The following is a 15215-nucleotide window of genomic DNA, read 5'->3' as shown; positions in this document are numbered from 1 at the left end:
CCATGAGAAAACACCTTTTTAGTAAGTTTCTTTACTCTTGTTACATGCTGAAAATATTTTTGGAGTTTTTCATTTGCCTTTGAATTTGAGTGTTGTGTTTGTTTTCCATTTCAAAGAAAGGAAATCACAAATCTGTACAAAGGAGCGATATGTGTCTTTCTGTTCTCATGGCAGGTAAACTTGTACCCACCACACCACCGAAACAGCTCTTACCAAGTGCAGCAATCGGTTCTCAGTCTTCATCTCGCTCTCCCTCTCTCTCGGCAGCATGGCACATATGTGATGACTGTTCCTTGCAGCTCTTCAGATTTCCCTTCCTACCCCTTCTCAGTTTGCTACTTTCCTCTTCTCTCCAGCTATGAGCACCTTAGGGCTCAATTCTTAGACTGGATCTCACCTCAAAATTCCAGGCTTACATACCCAGCTGCTACGCGTTTGTCTGATTGTCATTCCAAATTACAGCACACTCACAACAGCATTCCTGGTCTTCTCTCAACATAACGGGGGTTTTTCCTCACTAGCTCTTAGGAAGGAGAGCTTATTCAGTCATCTTCTTAACTATGTGTATTCTTATCTATTTGATCAGACTTAAATAGGCCCCAGGGTCCAAAGAGGTTGTTTCTTTCAATACTGTAACTCAGAAACAGGAAACTAATGAACATACTTTTTTTTTTTTTTTACAGTGTTTGAAGACAATGCTGGAGAAATTTGGCCTACCAGGTAAGTTACAGGCCATGATGATGTATAATCTTATCCACATCCTTGACTTATAAGCCTAATGAAAATGTTTCAGCCCTTTTTTTCTCAGGGTTATCTGCTACACTTTATATCTGTGTGTACATAAGTTCTCCTGATTCTGTTTGCAAGCTGGAAGAACTCTAGTTGTAAGTTAGCTGACCACTGAGGAACCAACAAAGACACAGAAGAGAGGAAGTTAAGATTACCTTGTGGAATCACCCCAGTCTTGCGCTGGTTTTGTTTAAACCTCTTTGATTCAGAAATTTCGGTGATTGTGCTTCATACCTGTGTGGTTTAGTGTAGATTAGGGAATGTCATATGAATGAAAACACAAATGCAGGACATCTGAAGTAGCTACCAGGGTAATCCAGGCAGCGAGCATCACACTGCTTTCATTGGAGTGCTTTGCCTTTCTGACTGCATTCGTTGTCTGGAAGGGAAGGTAACATGCTCTGGAGCTTCTATGCATTGTTCCATTTCATCTCGATAGCAGTATTCCCATGCAGGGATCATCCCGTTCCCATTTTACAGAGAACGGGACAGAGGCTGAGAATGGTTAAATGGCTTACCCAGAGTTACACAGCAAGTGTAATTTACAGTCTCTCTGACTTCAGAATCCGAGTTCTTTCCATCTTGCTATGCTATGAAGTAATGGTGTTCACTTTTAACTTACTGGTGTGTTTTCAAAAAATATATACTTAGATTAAGTTAAATATTCATGTAAATCTTACTGTATTTAAAACTGGAATTAATGACCAAAAGGGTCTGCAAAGAAGAGTATTGGGATTCAAAACCTGTGGCCTATGCAGGATGAATATTCCTCTGGCTGTAGTTTCTTTCAGTGGGTGGGGGAGTTGACTATAAGACGTTGCTGTTAATAACCAGGATTTCCAGTTTCCACTCGACTTGGCTCCCTTCAAAAAATTTTCTTCCCATTTTCTCAGTGCAGCAAGCATGTAAAAAACAGAAATCTAATTAGACTGTTTACCATTTGTACGTGTTGTTATACCGACTTTATTAAATGCTATTTCAGAAGCACTATTTTTTGTTAGATTAACCACTAATGGGATAGCACCAGTTTTGCTGAACACATTATCAGTTGCTGAGCAATGTTAGCATATATTTTGAGCCAAGACAGTGAAATGAAACTTCTGTACTTATATGTATATGTACATATATTTATACTCATGTGTGATGTGTGTAAACATGTAAAACAATAAAGGCGTAGCTATCATGTAATAGTAGCAAGTGTTATTTTCATTTGCAAATATATAATTATACACAATTATACATCTATTTTTGGTGGAATAGAAGATTAACCAAATTGGGGAAAGAACTTATTTTTCATGCTCTGGAAGAGAGAATTTTATTTTAAATATATATTTTTATTGATTTCATTTTTAAAAATATTTTTTTATTGATTTCAGAGAGGAAGGGAGAGGGAGAGATAGAAACATCATGATGAGAGAGAATCATTGATTGGCTGCTTCCTGCCCTACACTGGGGATCGAGCCCACAACCCAGGCATGTGCCCTGACCAGGAATCGAATTGTGACCTCCTGGTTCATAGGTTGACATTCAACCACTGAGCCACACCAGCCAGGCGAGGGAATTTTTTTAAAAAAAATTAGTTAATTATTAGATCAAATCCCATTCAATTTTCATTTACCCAGAAGGGTCATTCCTGACAAACTCTTAAAACACATCCTTGTGAATGTTTTTTCATTCTGATTCTGCTGCTTTCACAGGTGACACGTGGCACTTAAGAAAAATGGATTGGTGCTATGAAGCTGGGGAGCCTTTGTGTGAAGAAGTAAGGTTATTTTTATGTATTTCACTCTTTAAAATGATGGTGTTTATTTGGTACTTTCATACAGGATATTCATCCTACTCATGAATAAATTCTAGAGAAAGATTGAATTTGTTTAGGATTCAAAAATGTATACATGCGTCTACCTTACTCTTTCCTCCCTGTAGTTATTTTAGAGCATTCAGAGGGAAGGTCTCAGCTAAGTGGGACTATTTCTGACATCTGTGTTAAGTCCTCTTTTGGTAAGAGAGTGTGTCCCTGAGAATGGTGGTTCTTCATTAGGAAGCAGAGAACTTTAGAGAACGAAAGACATTTGAACTAATGAAAGAATTTGGAGATACATTCTGAATTTTGAAACCTGAATATTTTAATCTCAGAGTTGATGGCAGAATTCATCTGACCAACCAATCACTTAGGCTCTGATCTAAACTACATCTCTGGATCCAGCCAAACTCTTAGGGTAGCCTTAGGAACAGTTGTATCACAGGATAGGTGGGGTCTGGTTAATCTTATCCAAATAGCATCCAACCTCCTATCCAACATCACGGCATTAGAAGTAGACCCAAAATGAAGCTTTGTGAGAATGTTTAGACAGAAATGTTGTCAGCCACCCCTCCCCTATCTGCCTGCTTCTGTTCAGTAATATACAGTGGCACTGAACATCAACAGAGGTTGATTGAAGCAGGTGTACTGGGTCATCCCTCAAACACTCTTCGCTGTGTTGTGGTCAGTAACAATATAGAGAGAGGACCCTCTTGAATCTTGGCCAGGGATTTGACTGCCCAGAGTAAGAAGTGGACCTAAAGAATCTTCAGGCCCTAGCTGGTTTGGCTCAGTGGATAGAGCATCAGCCTATGGACTGAAAGGTCCCGGTTTCGATTCTGGTCAAGGGCATATGCCTGGGTTGCGGGCTCGATCCCCAGTAGGGGATGTGCAGGAGGCAGCCAGTCAGTGATTCTCTCTCATCATTGATGTTTCTCTATCTCCCTTCCTCTCCCTTCCTCTCTGAAATCAATAAGAATATATTTAATAAAAAAAAAAAGAATCTTCAGGACATATAGTTTGGATGTCAAGAGTAATATATAGTCACATAGTTTCCACATTTTCTTCTCTATTAAGTCCCAAATTGGTATCAAACAATTCTAAAACTGTCTAGAGCAAACTCATTACCCTTAAAACTGCTTCCTCTTCCCAGATTTGCTGTCTGTCTTTCCCATCCTGATCTTTCTCAGCCTGAAATGTGGCCAATCCAACTTACCTGCCGCCCTCATGTTTGGGCTCAGCCTTCAAAGGCCTGTCAGTTTTTCCACTCCTTCCTGAGTCCACTGCTGGCCTCCTGGTTCAAGCCATTTTTTTCCCTTTTACCTAAATTACTGCAACTGGCCTCCCCGAGCCCAGGTGTTCCCCACTTCAGTGTGTTATGCATGTAGCAGCCAGATTGATTTTTAAAAACACCTTCTCAGAAGTCTTGTGGCTTTTTACAAAGGAACTAAAAGCTCTTTTTTTCTATTCCACATCCCTTCGACACCCTTCCGATCCAGTCCCCGCCCCGCCCCCTCACCCCCCTTACTCTGATATTGTCCACTCTAATCAGCCTAGTCTGAGCTCTTCCCTAACTAAGCCATACTTATTCTTGACATGACCTTGACTTTGTTCGCTTTTTCATGAGAAATTCCTTGTTTCATCCACCTTTTCAAATCCAACGCATCTTTTTAGGTTTGACTAAAATGTCATCCGTAAATCAGCCCTGAATCAGTCTCATTATTTCTCACCTCTCCCTTTCCTCTAATCTTCTATGATACTTACAGTTCCTTACTCATAATCTAATATATAATAATAGTCTGTTTTATAAGCCTATTTTCTACTTAACATCTGATTTATCATTTATTCATTTATTTATTTCAAGGGTAATAGAGGCATAGGGTTCACAAACAAAAGTCCAGTGGTCTGTTTGTTCCTTGCAGAAGTCACAAGTAACAAAAAAGAATTTCCGTATTCCCAGGATGCAACACTGAAAGAGCTTATGATATGTTCTGGAGACACTCTGCTTTTAACTGAAGGGAAACTTCTTCCTCCGGTAAGACTTTGCTTCCAATAGACTCTGTGAATAACGGTTATTGTCTCTGTGGGAAAGTGAGGCAGTGCAACAGTCAGAAAGAGAACAAAGAACTTACCCCAAAGTCTATCAGACACAGCCATCATATTTTACATCTTAGGTATTTCCTTCATATAAAACCAGTTGTATATACAATTTTATTTTCTACCTTTTCTATTTAATTTGTGAACCTGATCATAAAATCCAAAAAGAGTTACAATGTATGACTTATCACAGTTTAATTCACTTTTTATCTTCATTGTTGGAAATTTACCTTATTTTAATTTTTTTCTTATAATAGTACTTAAAAACTAATCCATCTTAAGATAGTTCTAAAGATGGAATTAACAAGTCAAAGGGTATGAACTTTTTAAAGACTTGAGGATGTATGTTGCCAAATTGTTTTCCCAGAGAGTTATACTAGATTTACAGTCCTTCCAGCAATATATGAGGGCTCCTTTCCCTCCACTTTCATCAACACTGCATGTTCCCATTTTCTAAAACCATTACTTAATTCGTATTTTTAATGTGGACACATGTAAAAATTTTTAAAAAAGTTGACCCCAAACTCCAGTACTCAGCTATCCATTAGCTTATGATTAGAAAATTCACACAGCATAGAAGGCTATATAAAATGAAAAACAAAAGTTTCTCCCCAGAAAGAGCCACAATTAACTTGTCCTTTCAAGAAGAAAAGTGATACCTGTTTGTATGCTGAGTGTAAATATATGCATATATATTTAAAGTTTCTATTCAGGGGATCATATTCCATACAGTGTTTTATACCTGTTGGTTTTTTGTTTTTATTCACTTAATTTATCTTTAGGATCTCCTCATATCAGCACATACAGACCTACCTTATTCTTTTCCATGACTTCATGAAATTTTACATACCATGCTCTTTAAAGTTAATTTTTGAATTGGTAATACCTATGATTCAAAATTCAAAGTGTATAAAAAGCTGAGCCAGGAAAAATAACTATCCTCCCTGCTTCCCCCCTCACCCCCCCCCCCCCCCCGCCACTCAGTGTGTCCGGTAGGCAGATGCCTCTGTGTCAACACACAAGTAAGTCTGTGTGTGTACATAGCACATATATACATATTTGTTATCCACATATAGGAGTGGGCAAAAGTAGGTTTACAGTTATGAGTACATGAAATACAGAATGATTCTTGTATTATTATTTACTAATTATATTGTTTGCATTGCAACTGTAAACCCACCTTTGCCCACCCACCTTGATGTGTAGCAGTACACGTCAAGTCATCTCATTCTATAGGTGGTATCTATATCTCCCATTGTATGGAGGTACTATAATTTAACCAATCTCTTTCAAAGAAGATTTAGGTTGCTTACAGTCTTTTGTTAATATAAATGACACTGCAAAAAATATTATAAATGTTCATTTATCTACAGAATAAATTCCTAGACCTACCACTGTATTCTGCTGCCATCACAATTGGCAGTGACTGTCTTTGTACTCGTGACTTTGTCTCAGGGCTCGTCCATCAGAAGGCAAATTCTCACCATGGATGGCAGGTCTTGGGCGTGGCATTTAAATTGTGACAATTTCAAATTACTCTCCAAAAAGTTTGCTGCAAGTTTATAATTCTGCCACCAATTTACCCATATTTTCAACAACATATAGAATATTATTAACCTTTCTGGTTTTTGACAGTCTGATAAGTGAAAAAATAGAATTTTGTTTTTCTGATTTATACTTATTTATTTCATTGAATGGAGGTTGAGTGTTTTTCAGTCTTCACCTATTTAATAAACAAAAGTTACTTTAATATAGATTTCTTAAAATACTTATTTAAAATATTTTACATGGTTTTTTCACATTCTCATCTTCTGTAACATCTTTAATCCCTAATAAAACTATTGAAGTTCTTTACTAATGGACAAAAAGAGTTAGCAAAGAACCAGTTACATTAGTAAAACTAAAACTACAGGACATGTTTAAGGAAATGTGTTTATTTCCTGTAGTGTGTGTACAGGAATCCAACTTAGACCACTAGGCTGTTGATTCTCTCAAGTTCCCCTGGGAACTTGAATGAATGAAAGTGCTGTATCTGGGGCCTTGTGCTCATGCTGCTCTCATGGGGCCTGAATATCCTATATAATAAAGAGGTAATATGCAAATTGACCATCACTCCAACACACAAGATGGCCGCCCCCATGTGGTCAAAGATGGCTGCCATAAGATGGCCAGCAGGGGAGGGCAGTTGGGAGAGACAAGGCCTGCAGAGGGGAGGGGGCAGTTGGGGGCAACCAGGCCTGCAGGGGAGGGCAGTTGGGGGGGGACCAGGCCTGCAGGGGAGGACAGGGGTGACCAGGCTGGCAGGGGAGGGCAGTTAGGGGCAATCGGGCCAGCCGGGGAGCAGTTAGGCATCAATCAGGCTGGCAGGGGAGTGGTTGGGTGATCAGGCTGGCAGGCGGAAGCAGTTAGGGGCAATCAGGCAGGCAGGCGAGTGGTTGGGTGCCAGCAGTCCTGGATTGTGAGAGGGATGTCCGACTGCCCGTGGGATTGGGCCTAAACGGGCAGTCAGACATCCCTCGAGGGGTTCCTGATTGGAGAGGGTGCAGGCTGGGCTGAGGGACACACACACACACACACACACACACACACACCCATGCACGAATTTTGTGCACCGGGCCTCTAGTATTTATATAGTTGGTTATGTCAAACATTTTGCTTATTTGTTTATACTGTTCATGTATTGTAACTACTGAGCTACTTCTAAACAAAGAACATTTAGTCTTATTTTTATCACTTAAACTTTTTGATTGTAAAAACAATTAAAACTGTAATATATAGCAGTTATACATCTAAAAGGAAAAACAAAAAATTCGGGAACACTTTTTGTCATCAAGATGTTCCTCTTTATGGAAGTAGCAATGCAAGTTCACTTAATCTGTGTACCTCACAGCAGTGAGAAATGCTCCCTTCTCCAGGGTCTCCTGAAGGTGCCCATCTGGTGGTACCAGCCTCCGGGGCCCAAGGGTCAGGGGAAGAGACATCTGGACCAGAGGAACTGTACCCCTTCTCAAGGCGGGGTCTGGAGAGCTACTTCCATCCCAGGTGAGAATACAACAGAATTTCAGTGGTGTACATGTCATAAAGAAAAGTAAAACAACTGCTTCTGCTCTGAGGGCAAATGACATTTATTTCTTTTTTTAAATGTATGGTTGAAAATCAACCTATTTATTCCACAAGTCATTCCAAAGCAGTAACACCATTCCCCTTTGATGCAGTGCTTTAAAACCAACCACTTGCTATAAGGTACAGCATGTTAAAGTCTTTATATCAGTATATTTTTTCAAGGAATTTTTATGTCATCTCTCAGGGTCCTCATGGTAGGCTAGGATATGGAGGCAGCCGGGCAGAGGCAGGGCTGGAGTCCGTCCCTGCACCCTACACCGCTCCTGCCCCCCAGGAGCTGCCTCCAGGGCATTCCACCCCTCACCGCCTTCTGCTTTACTTCTAAGTGGCTTCTCCACAGACAGAACTCGGCACAGGTCACAATGAGCAAGAAATGTCAGCAGAGGGTTTGGCTTTCCATTGTCAGCAGTGGGTTTCAGCTTCAATATAAAGAAAACAGCCATCAGCCTCCTTTGTGACTATAGATATATTATTAGTAGGATCAACTCTTTATATATTTTTAATCATGCTTTCTTTAGTTATTTAGCTTTTTGGGGGTTAAAGTATTATATACTTATATTTCTTTTTTACCTTTTAAACCTCAGTATTGAAACTACTAAAATGAATCAAGTTCTTCTCTCCTTACTCTTTGAAGTTAAGAATACATGTTTAGACCAATAAAATATTTTCATGTTGAATTAGCTATGAAATTAGCATTAAGTTATTGTTTGGTTGGGTCATATTAGATGTGTTAACTAATTCTAAAAATGCTTTGGTAATAGAATAATAGTTACATATAGAGTTGGTTACAAACTTAAAGAGTGTGTTTAGGGGGAGAAACCAAGATGGCAGCATAGGTTAGCACCTAAACTGCTGCCTCGCACAACAATTTCAAAACTACAACTAAAAGACAGAACGGACATCACCCAGAACCACAGGAAGGCTGGCTGAGTGGAAATTCTACAACTAGAAGGAAGGAGAAAAGCTCACGGAGAATCAGAGGAGCGGCAAAGGGCTGAGGTACGGAGACACACGCGCAGAGAGGAAGGGCGGCTGAGTGCCTGGCTGACTTTCTCTGGTGGGAGGGGGAAGGAAGCCCCCGACTGCACTGAACCCCAGTTCCAGGCGAAACCCCATGGACCCAGGCTCATACAGGGGGAGTCTGGACTGTCAGGTAGAGAGAAAGGCACACGGAGACTCTGGGGAGCCGCAGCGGGCAGGGGTCTGGAGGCGTGCACGCAAGTGCTCGCAGAGAAGACGGAATGCGGAGGTTGCCGCAGGCTTTCCCTAGCGGAAGGGAGTCGGAAGCTCCTGACTGCACTGAACCCCAGTTCCAGGCGAGCCCCTGGGGACCCACGCTCTTACGGGGGGTATCTGGACTGTCAGGCGGAAACTCAGGGGAGCTGCGGAAGGCAGAGGTCTGGAGGCACGCAGGCAAGGGCGGGGCTGATGGGAAGCCAAGACTGTCTGCTCTGCCCTGAGACTCTACTCCATCCAAGCTGAGCACAGAGGCTTTTGCAATTTTGCAAGTCTGATCCTATAAGGCTGTCTCCAGCACCGAACTTCTCCCAGTGAAGACACAGCTGAACCTCACAGCCAATTGGCCTGGAGGTCAATTCCTCCCAGTGATACCAACAACAATCAAGACTTAACTACAACAAGGCTGTACACACAGTCCACAAAGGGGTGCACCAAGAATGTCCACCTCAGGTTAACTGGGGAGGCCAACCCACTGGGCCATATAGGAAACCTAGCACACAAAGCTACCCTTCCAACTCAGGGAAGCAACGAAAATGCGGAGACAAAGAAACAGATCACAAATGAAAGAAATGGAGGAAAACAAACGATTGGATATAGAATTCAAAACCACGGTTATAAAGCTTTTCAAGAATATCCTAGAAAAGACCGATAAATTTAGCGAGACCCTTGAAAATATGAAAAAGGACCAACTAGAAATTAAACATGCACTGTCTGAAATAAAAAATATACAGAGACCCAACAGCAGACTAGAGGAACGCAAGAATCAAGTCAAAGATTTGAAATACAAAGAAGCAAAAAACACTCAACCGGAAAAGCAAAAAGAAAAAAGAATCCAAAAAGTTGAAGATAGTGTAAGAAGCCTCTGGGACAACTTCAAGCGTACCAACATCAGAATTATGGGGGTGCCAGAAGAAGAGAGAGAGCAAGATACTGAAAACCTATTTGAAGAAATAATGACTGAAAACTTCCCCCACCTAGTGAAAGAAATAGACTTACAAATCCAGGAAGCGCACAGAACCCCAAACAAAAGGAATCCAAAGAGGACCACACCGAGACACATCATAATTAAAATGCCAAGAGCAAAAGACAAAGAGAGAATATTAAAAGCAGCAAGAGAAAAACAGTTAATTACTTACAAGGGAGCACCCATACGACTGTCAGCTGACTTCTCAACAGAAACTATGCAGGCCAGAAGGGAGTGGCAAGAAATATTCGAAGTGATGAATAGCAAGAACCTACAACCAAGATTACCCAGCAAAGTTATCATTCAGAATTGAAGGTCAGATAAAGAGCTTCATAGATAAGAAAAAGCTAAAGGAGTTCATCACCACCAAACCAGTATTATATGAAATGCTGGAGGGTATTCTTTAAGAAGAGGAAGAAGAAAAAAGTAAAGATAAAAATTATGAACAACAAATACATATCTATCAACAAGTGAACCTAAAAATCAAGTGAATTAAAAATCTGATGAACAGAATAAACTGGTGAATATAATAGAATCAGGGGCATAGAAAGGGAGTGGACTGATAATTCTCAGGGGGAAAGGGGTATGGGGGGGTGCAGGAAGAGACTGGACAAAAATCGTACACCTATGGATGAGGACAGTGGTGGGGAGGTAAGGGCAGAGGGTGGGGTGGGAACCAGGTGGATGGGAGCTATGGGGGGAAAAAGGAGAAACAATTGCAATAATCTGAACAATAAAGATTTATTAAATTTTTTTTAAAAAGAATGTGTTTAATCATTGAGTTTTTCCATGAAAGTGAAGAAATAGGAAAGAAAAAGAAATTGTTTGATAGTCCTTTTTTTTTAATATATTTTATTGATTTTTTACAGAGAGGAAGGGAGAGGGACAGTAAGTTAGAAACATCGATGAGAGAGAGAGATCGATCAGCTGCCTCCTGCACACCCCCTACTGGGGATGTGCCTGCAACAAAGGTACATGCCCTTGACCGGAATCGAACCTGGGACCTTTCATTCCGCAGGCCGACGCTCTATCCACTGAGCCAAACCGGTTAGGGCAGTCCTTCTTTATATAACAACACATGAGAAACATTATTAATTCCGGAGTTTCCAAAAAGTATCTGTTAGCATGTAGTGTCCTTGAGGCACAAGAAAAACCATTCGTGAAGCTTTTTGTTTGAATTTATTTACAATCTAATTTTTTGTATATTAGCAGTGTGCCCAGAAATAAACTAAGAGATTTAATTAAAGCAAAAATGAATTAAATTATTCTGAATTTTAAATTTAGTTGCCAACTTTTATACCCAGGATTTTAGATGAGAGAGCGTTTTATTTTCCCCTTTTTATAACAAATGTAGAAGGCTTTCTACTTTCAAGGACTCTGTCAGTAAACATTGACTATGTAACACCCACCCTGCCACACACTTGACAGACGATGAGGATGCAGGTCTGCCCTCTCCTGACTGTCATAGTCTTTATAAACACCCAAGAAAACAGACAGAAACAGGTGGGATAGGTGTGATGTGAGAAAGAAAACAGGAATGTGATACAAAGAATAAAGGCAAAGTATCCTACCAGCAAAGTCCTCTTTGAGGGAGGAGTATCAAAAAGAACATTCTAGTAGACACGTGTGAAATTCCTGGAACCCACACCAGTGAGAAAGCCATGGTATTGTGCCAATAGCTTCCTCCCCTCCAAAGGCAAGAGGCCTGAATTGGAGGAACTCAGATTCTGAGTTACATGAATGGAATTTTATTAAAAGTATTTACGGCATCAAAACATGGCATATATTTTAGAAATAGGAAATAAATGCATTTCAAGCTCCTTTCTAACATCTGGCTCTGTCCTCTGCAGGTGCTGCTGGTGATGTGCATGCAGATGTTCCCCTCCGCTACCTGGGAGACGTCAAAATCTCAGAAGATGCCACCTTGGTGGAGCTGAAGGCTCAGGTCAGATTTCTTCCTGCAGCGTACCTGAGTGGGGGTCTGGCTGCTTCCAGTGAGATATTAATCTATTCTTCTATCTCCTTTTCCCTCACTTACAGTCTGTTCTGATATGGCATGTGTTACATGCCATGTTCAGTGGTAAGTACCCAGCAGGCGACACGCACACGGCTCAGCTCCCTGGTCTTTTCTGCCGGCTGCCCTTGTGGCTCTCATTCCTCCTCCTCTGACAGGCATGCTGTGCTTTCATTCAAATATATCCTCAGTGACTTGCAGCTTATGTTTATTTTTACCTTTTAGGTAAACATGATTTATTGAAACATCTGTAAAATGTTCAGTTTAACCTTTACATTGTTTTTGTATCATTGTGATCCATGTGTTATATGTTGTTAAAGAGGCAGTATCGATTTCCCAGGTCAGAATATCAGCTTTATGTCAGATTATAGTGTCTTCTTGTGTGTTAATATTCATAGAGAAAGAGTGTTTTGTCCAAATGGAAAGACTAAATTGAATACAACACTAAATGTTTCAGAAGCATCTTACTACTGTTGGACTGAACATCCCTTCTTCCTCTTAAAGGGAAAAATGTGGGGGCAGATAATAAGAGTATCAGTCACTAACATTTGACCTGTGTTTCCCAAAAAAAGCAGATGATTTAATTATCATGAGAACAAGTAGGAAGAGACTTGTTTTCCTCATATTGGATGGAAAGATACAGAGTTGCTGTTTTTAGGTTAAAGATACAGAGTTGCTGTTTTTAGGTTAAAGATACAGAGTTGCTGTTTTTAGGTTAAAATGGATGAATATTGGCCATTTTATACTGCAACCTAAATAATATAATTATCTACTCCTCTAGAATTAGTGCAGCAGTTCGGGGCTAGCAGTAGGATCCAAAGATACTGAAACATTTCAGAATCAAAAGTTACTTCCTGGGCAGTGCAGACAGTGCTGGAGACTCACAGGATGGAGTAGACATGGCCCTTGCTTCCTCTACAGTGACCTCTGCTCTTGTTAGACTCACCTAAAAACTAATTTTAAAGTTTCATTTTCTAAAACATACTGATCAAAAAGGAGTTTTGGGTTCAGATTTAGAAATCGGAAACTCACTTATCTCTCAGCTGATTAGTTTGAGTTCGTTCTGGGAATGTTTCAGTAGGTAGTACCATTACTCAAGATACTCTTTCCCTTAGATGTTCTTGTATCGTGCTTCATTTCTTCCTAAAGCAGTCTCTTTTTAAGAGTGCTTTTCCAAACCCTTGGACAAATTTCTACAAATGCCTGTTTCTTTTCTAGGCTCTGACCTTGCCCTCCTTGTTGGAGTTTTTCATCCCATCCCCTGCCTTCCTCAGAGCATGGACAGTGGACAGTAAGCGCCCTGGGAGGCTTTTACGAAAAAACCAGCAGCAGCTCAGGTGGGTTCCTTGTTGAATTAAGTAACAAAGCCTGACCCTGGCAATTCCACATTTCAACTGGGTGACGCTTCTTACCATAAATCAAACTCTGGAACAGCTTCACTTTCCGTATTAAGTATAAAATGTAGCTTCATGTATGTTTACTATGTTCCAGAGACTGTGAACAAAATTTTGAGTGTTTTTTTTTCTAGCTTTATTAAGCTGTAACTGATACAACATGTGTAAGTTAAGGCATACAGCATGTTGATTTGATACACATACATTGCAAAACGATCACCACCACCGCGTTAGCTGACACCTGCATCACATCACATAATTTCTTTTTCGTGGTGAGAACATTTAATATCTATTCTCGCAGCCCCTGGTAATCACCGTTCTGGTGTCTACTGCTATGGATTTGGCTTTTTCAGATTCTACATATAAGTAATATCATACAGAATTTGTCTTTCTCTGTCTGACTTAATCTTACTTATCATAATGCCCTCAAGGTCCATCCATGTTGTCGCAAACAACAGAATGTCTTCCTTTCTCGTGGCCGAATAATAGTCGTGTGTGTGTGTGTGTGTACACACTTCATCTTTATCCATTCATTTGTTTGTTGGTGGACACTTAGGTTGCTTCCATCTCTTAGCTGTTGTGAATAATGCTGCAATGCACATGGGAGTGCAGGTATTTCTTTGATAGCACGTTTTCATTTCCTTTCTCATTGATGTCCTGAAAAAGTAGGGTTGCTGGATCATTTGGTATGGTAGTTCTATTTTTAATCTTTTGAGGAACCTTCATACTGTTTTTTCACAATGGATGTATCAATTTACATTCCCACCAGTAATACACAAGGGTTCCCTCTCTTCCACATCCTCACCAGTACTTATCTCTTGGGTTTTGTTTTTTTTTTATTTTATTTGTTTATGATAACCATTCTAATAGGTGTGAGGTGAAAACTAGTGGTTTTGATTTGCATTTTCCTGATGACTAGTGTAGTGATTTTGAGTACCTTTTCATGTACCTATTGGCTATTAGTATGTATTCTTTAGAAAAATGTCTATTCATTTCCTCTATTTTTTAAATCAAATTGGGGTTTTTGCTATTGAGTTGTATGGATTTTTTATATATTTTGGGTATTAACCCCTTATCAGGTATATGATTGGCAAATACTTTCTCCCAGTTCATAGATTCTCCCAGTCCTTTTTATTTTGTTGGTTTCCTTTGCTGTGCAGAAGGTTTTTAGTGTAGTGTAGTCCACTTGTTTACTTTTGTTGCCTTTGTTCTAAGTGAAATCCAAAGAATCATTGCCAAGACCAATGTCAAGGAACTTAGGAGCCGACCCTCTGTTATTTTTCTAGGAGTTTTATAGATTCCAGTCTTAGGTTCAAGTCTTTAATCTGAGTAGATTTTGTGTGTGATGTAGTAAGATAGCAGTCCATTTTTCCCAGCACCATTTATAGAAGAGAATATTCTTTCCCCATTGTATTTTCTTGATGCCTTTGTTGTAAGTTAATTGAGCATATATGTGGGTTTATTTCTGGGGTCTCTGTTGTGTTCTATAAACCTATGTGTCTGTTTTTATGCCAGTACCCGACTGTTCTACTATAGTTTCATAATATAATTTCATACAAATTCCATACAACATTTAGGATTGATTTTTCTATTTCTGTGAAAAATGCCATTGACATTTTAATAGGGTTTGTATTTTACCTGTAGATCATTTTAGGTAGTATGAACATTTTAACAATATTCTTCTAGTGCATGAATATGGAATATCTTTCCATTTGTGTTTTGGTCAATTTCCTTCATCATGTCTTATAGTTTTCAGTGGACAGACATTTCACCTTCTTGGTTAAATGTATTCCC

At 39.8% G+C, this 15215-nt stretch overlaps 1 protein-coding gene across 10 annotated transcripts in view; it reads left to right on the top strand.

Annotated features, from left to right (window-relative positions):
* USP40 (ubiquitin specific peptidase 40) overlaps positions 1 to 15215 on the top strand; it is a 74160-nt gene that overhangs the window by 50071 nt on the left and 8874 nt on the right. For 6 of the 10 annotated variants that reach the window (XR_013960650.1, XM_080669252.1, XM_080669251.1 and 3 more), the window contains 6 exons: positions 684 to 720; positions 2487 to 2551; positions 4551 to 4625; positions 7603 to 7729; positions 11864 to 11958; positions 13246 to 13364. Coding sequence is in view for 7 of the 10 variants with exons in the window: in XM_080669252.1 (XP_080525378.1) it covers positions 684 to 720; positions 2487 to 2551; positions 4551 to 4625; positions 7603 to 7729; positions 11864 to 11958; positions 13246 to 13364 (518 nt within the window). In the remaining 3 variants the exon portion in view is untranslated. Of the gene's footprint in view, positions 1 to 683; positions 721 to 793; positions 1982 to 2486; positions 2552 to 4512; positions 4626 to 7602; positions 7730 to 11863; positions 11959 to 12053; positions 12094 to 13245; positions 13365 to 15215 lie in introns of those variants that run through there. The other 4 variants (XR_013960651.1, XM_080669253.1, XR_013960652.1 and 1 more) reach the window with 3 other exon arrangements.

This window comes from Plecotus auritus, assembly GCF_963455305.1.
Source record: "Plecotus auritus genome assembly, chromosome: 5".
In the NCBI taxonomy this organism is placed as follows: Eukaryota; Metazoa; Chordata; class Mammalia; order Chiroptera; family Vespertilionidae; genus Plecotus; species Plecotus auritus.
This window is presented reverse-complemented; position numbering and strand designations above follow the sequence as displayed.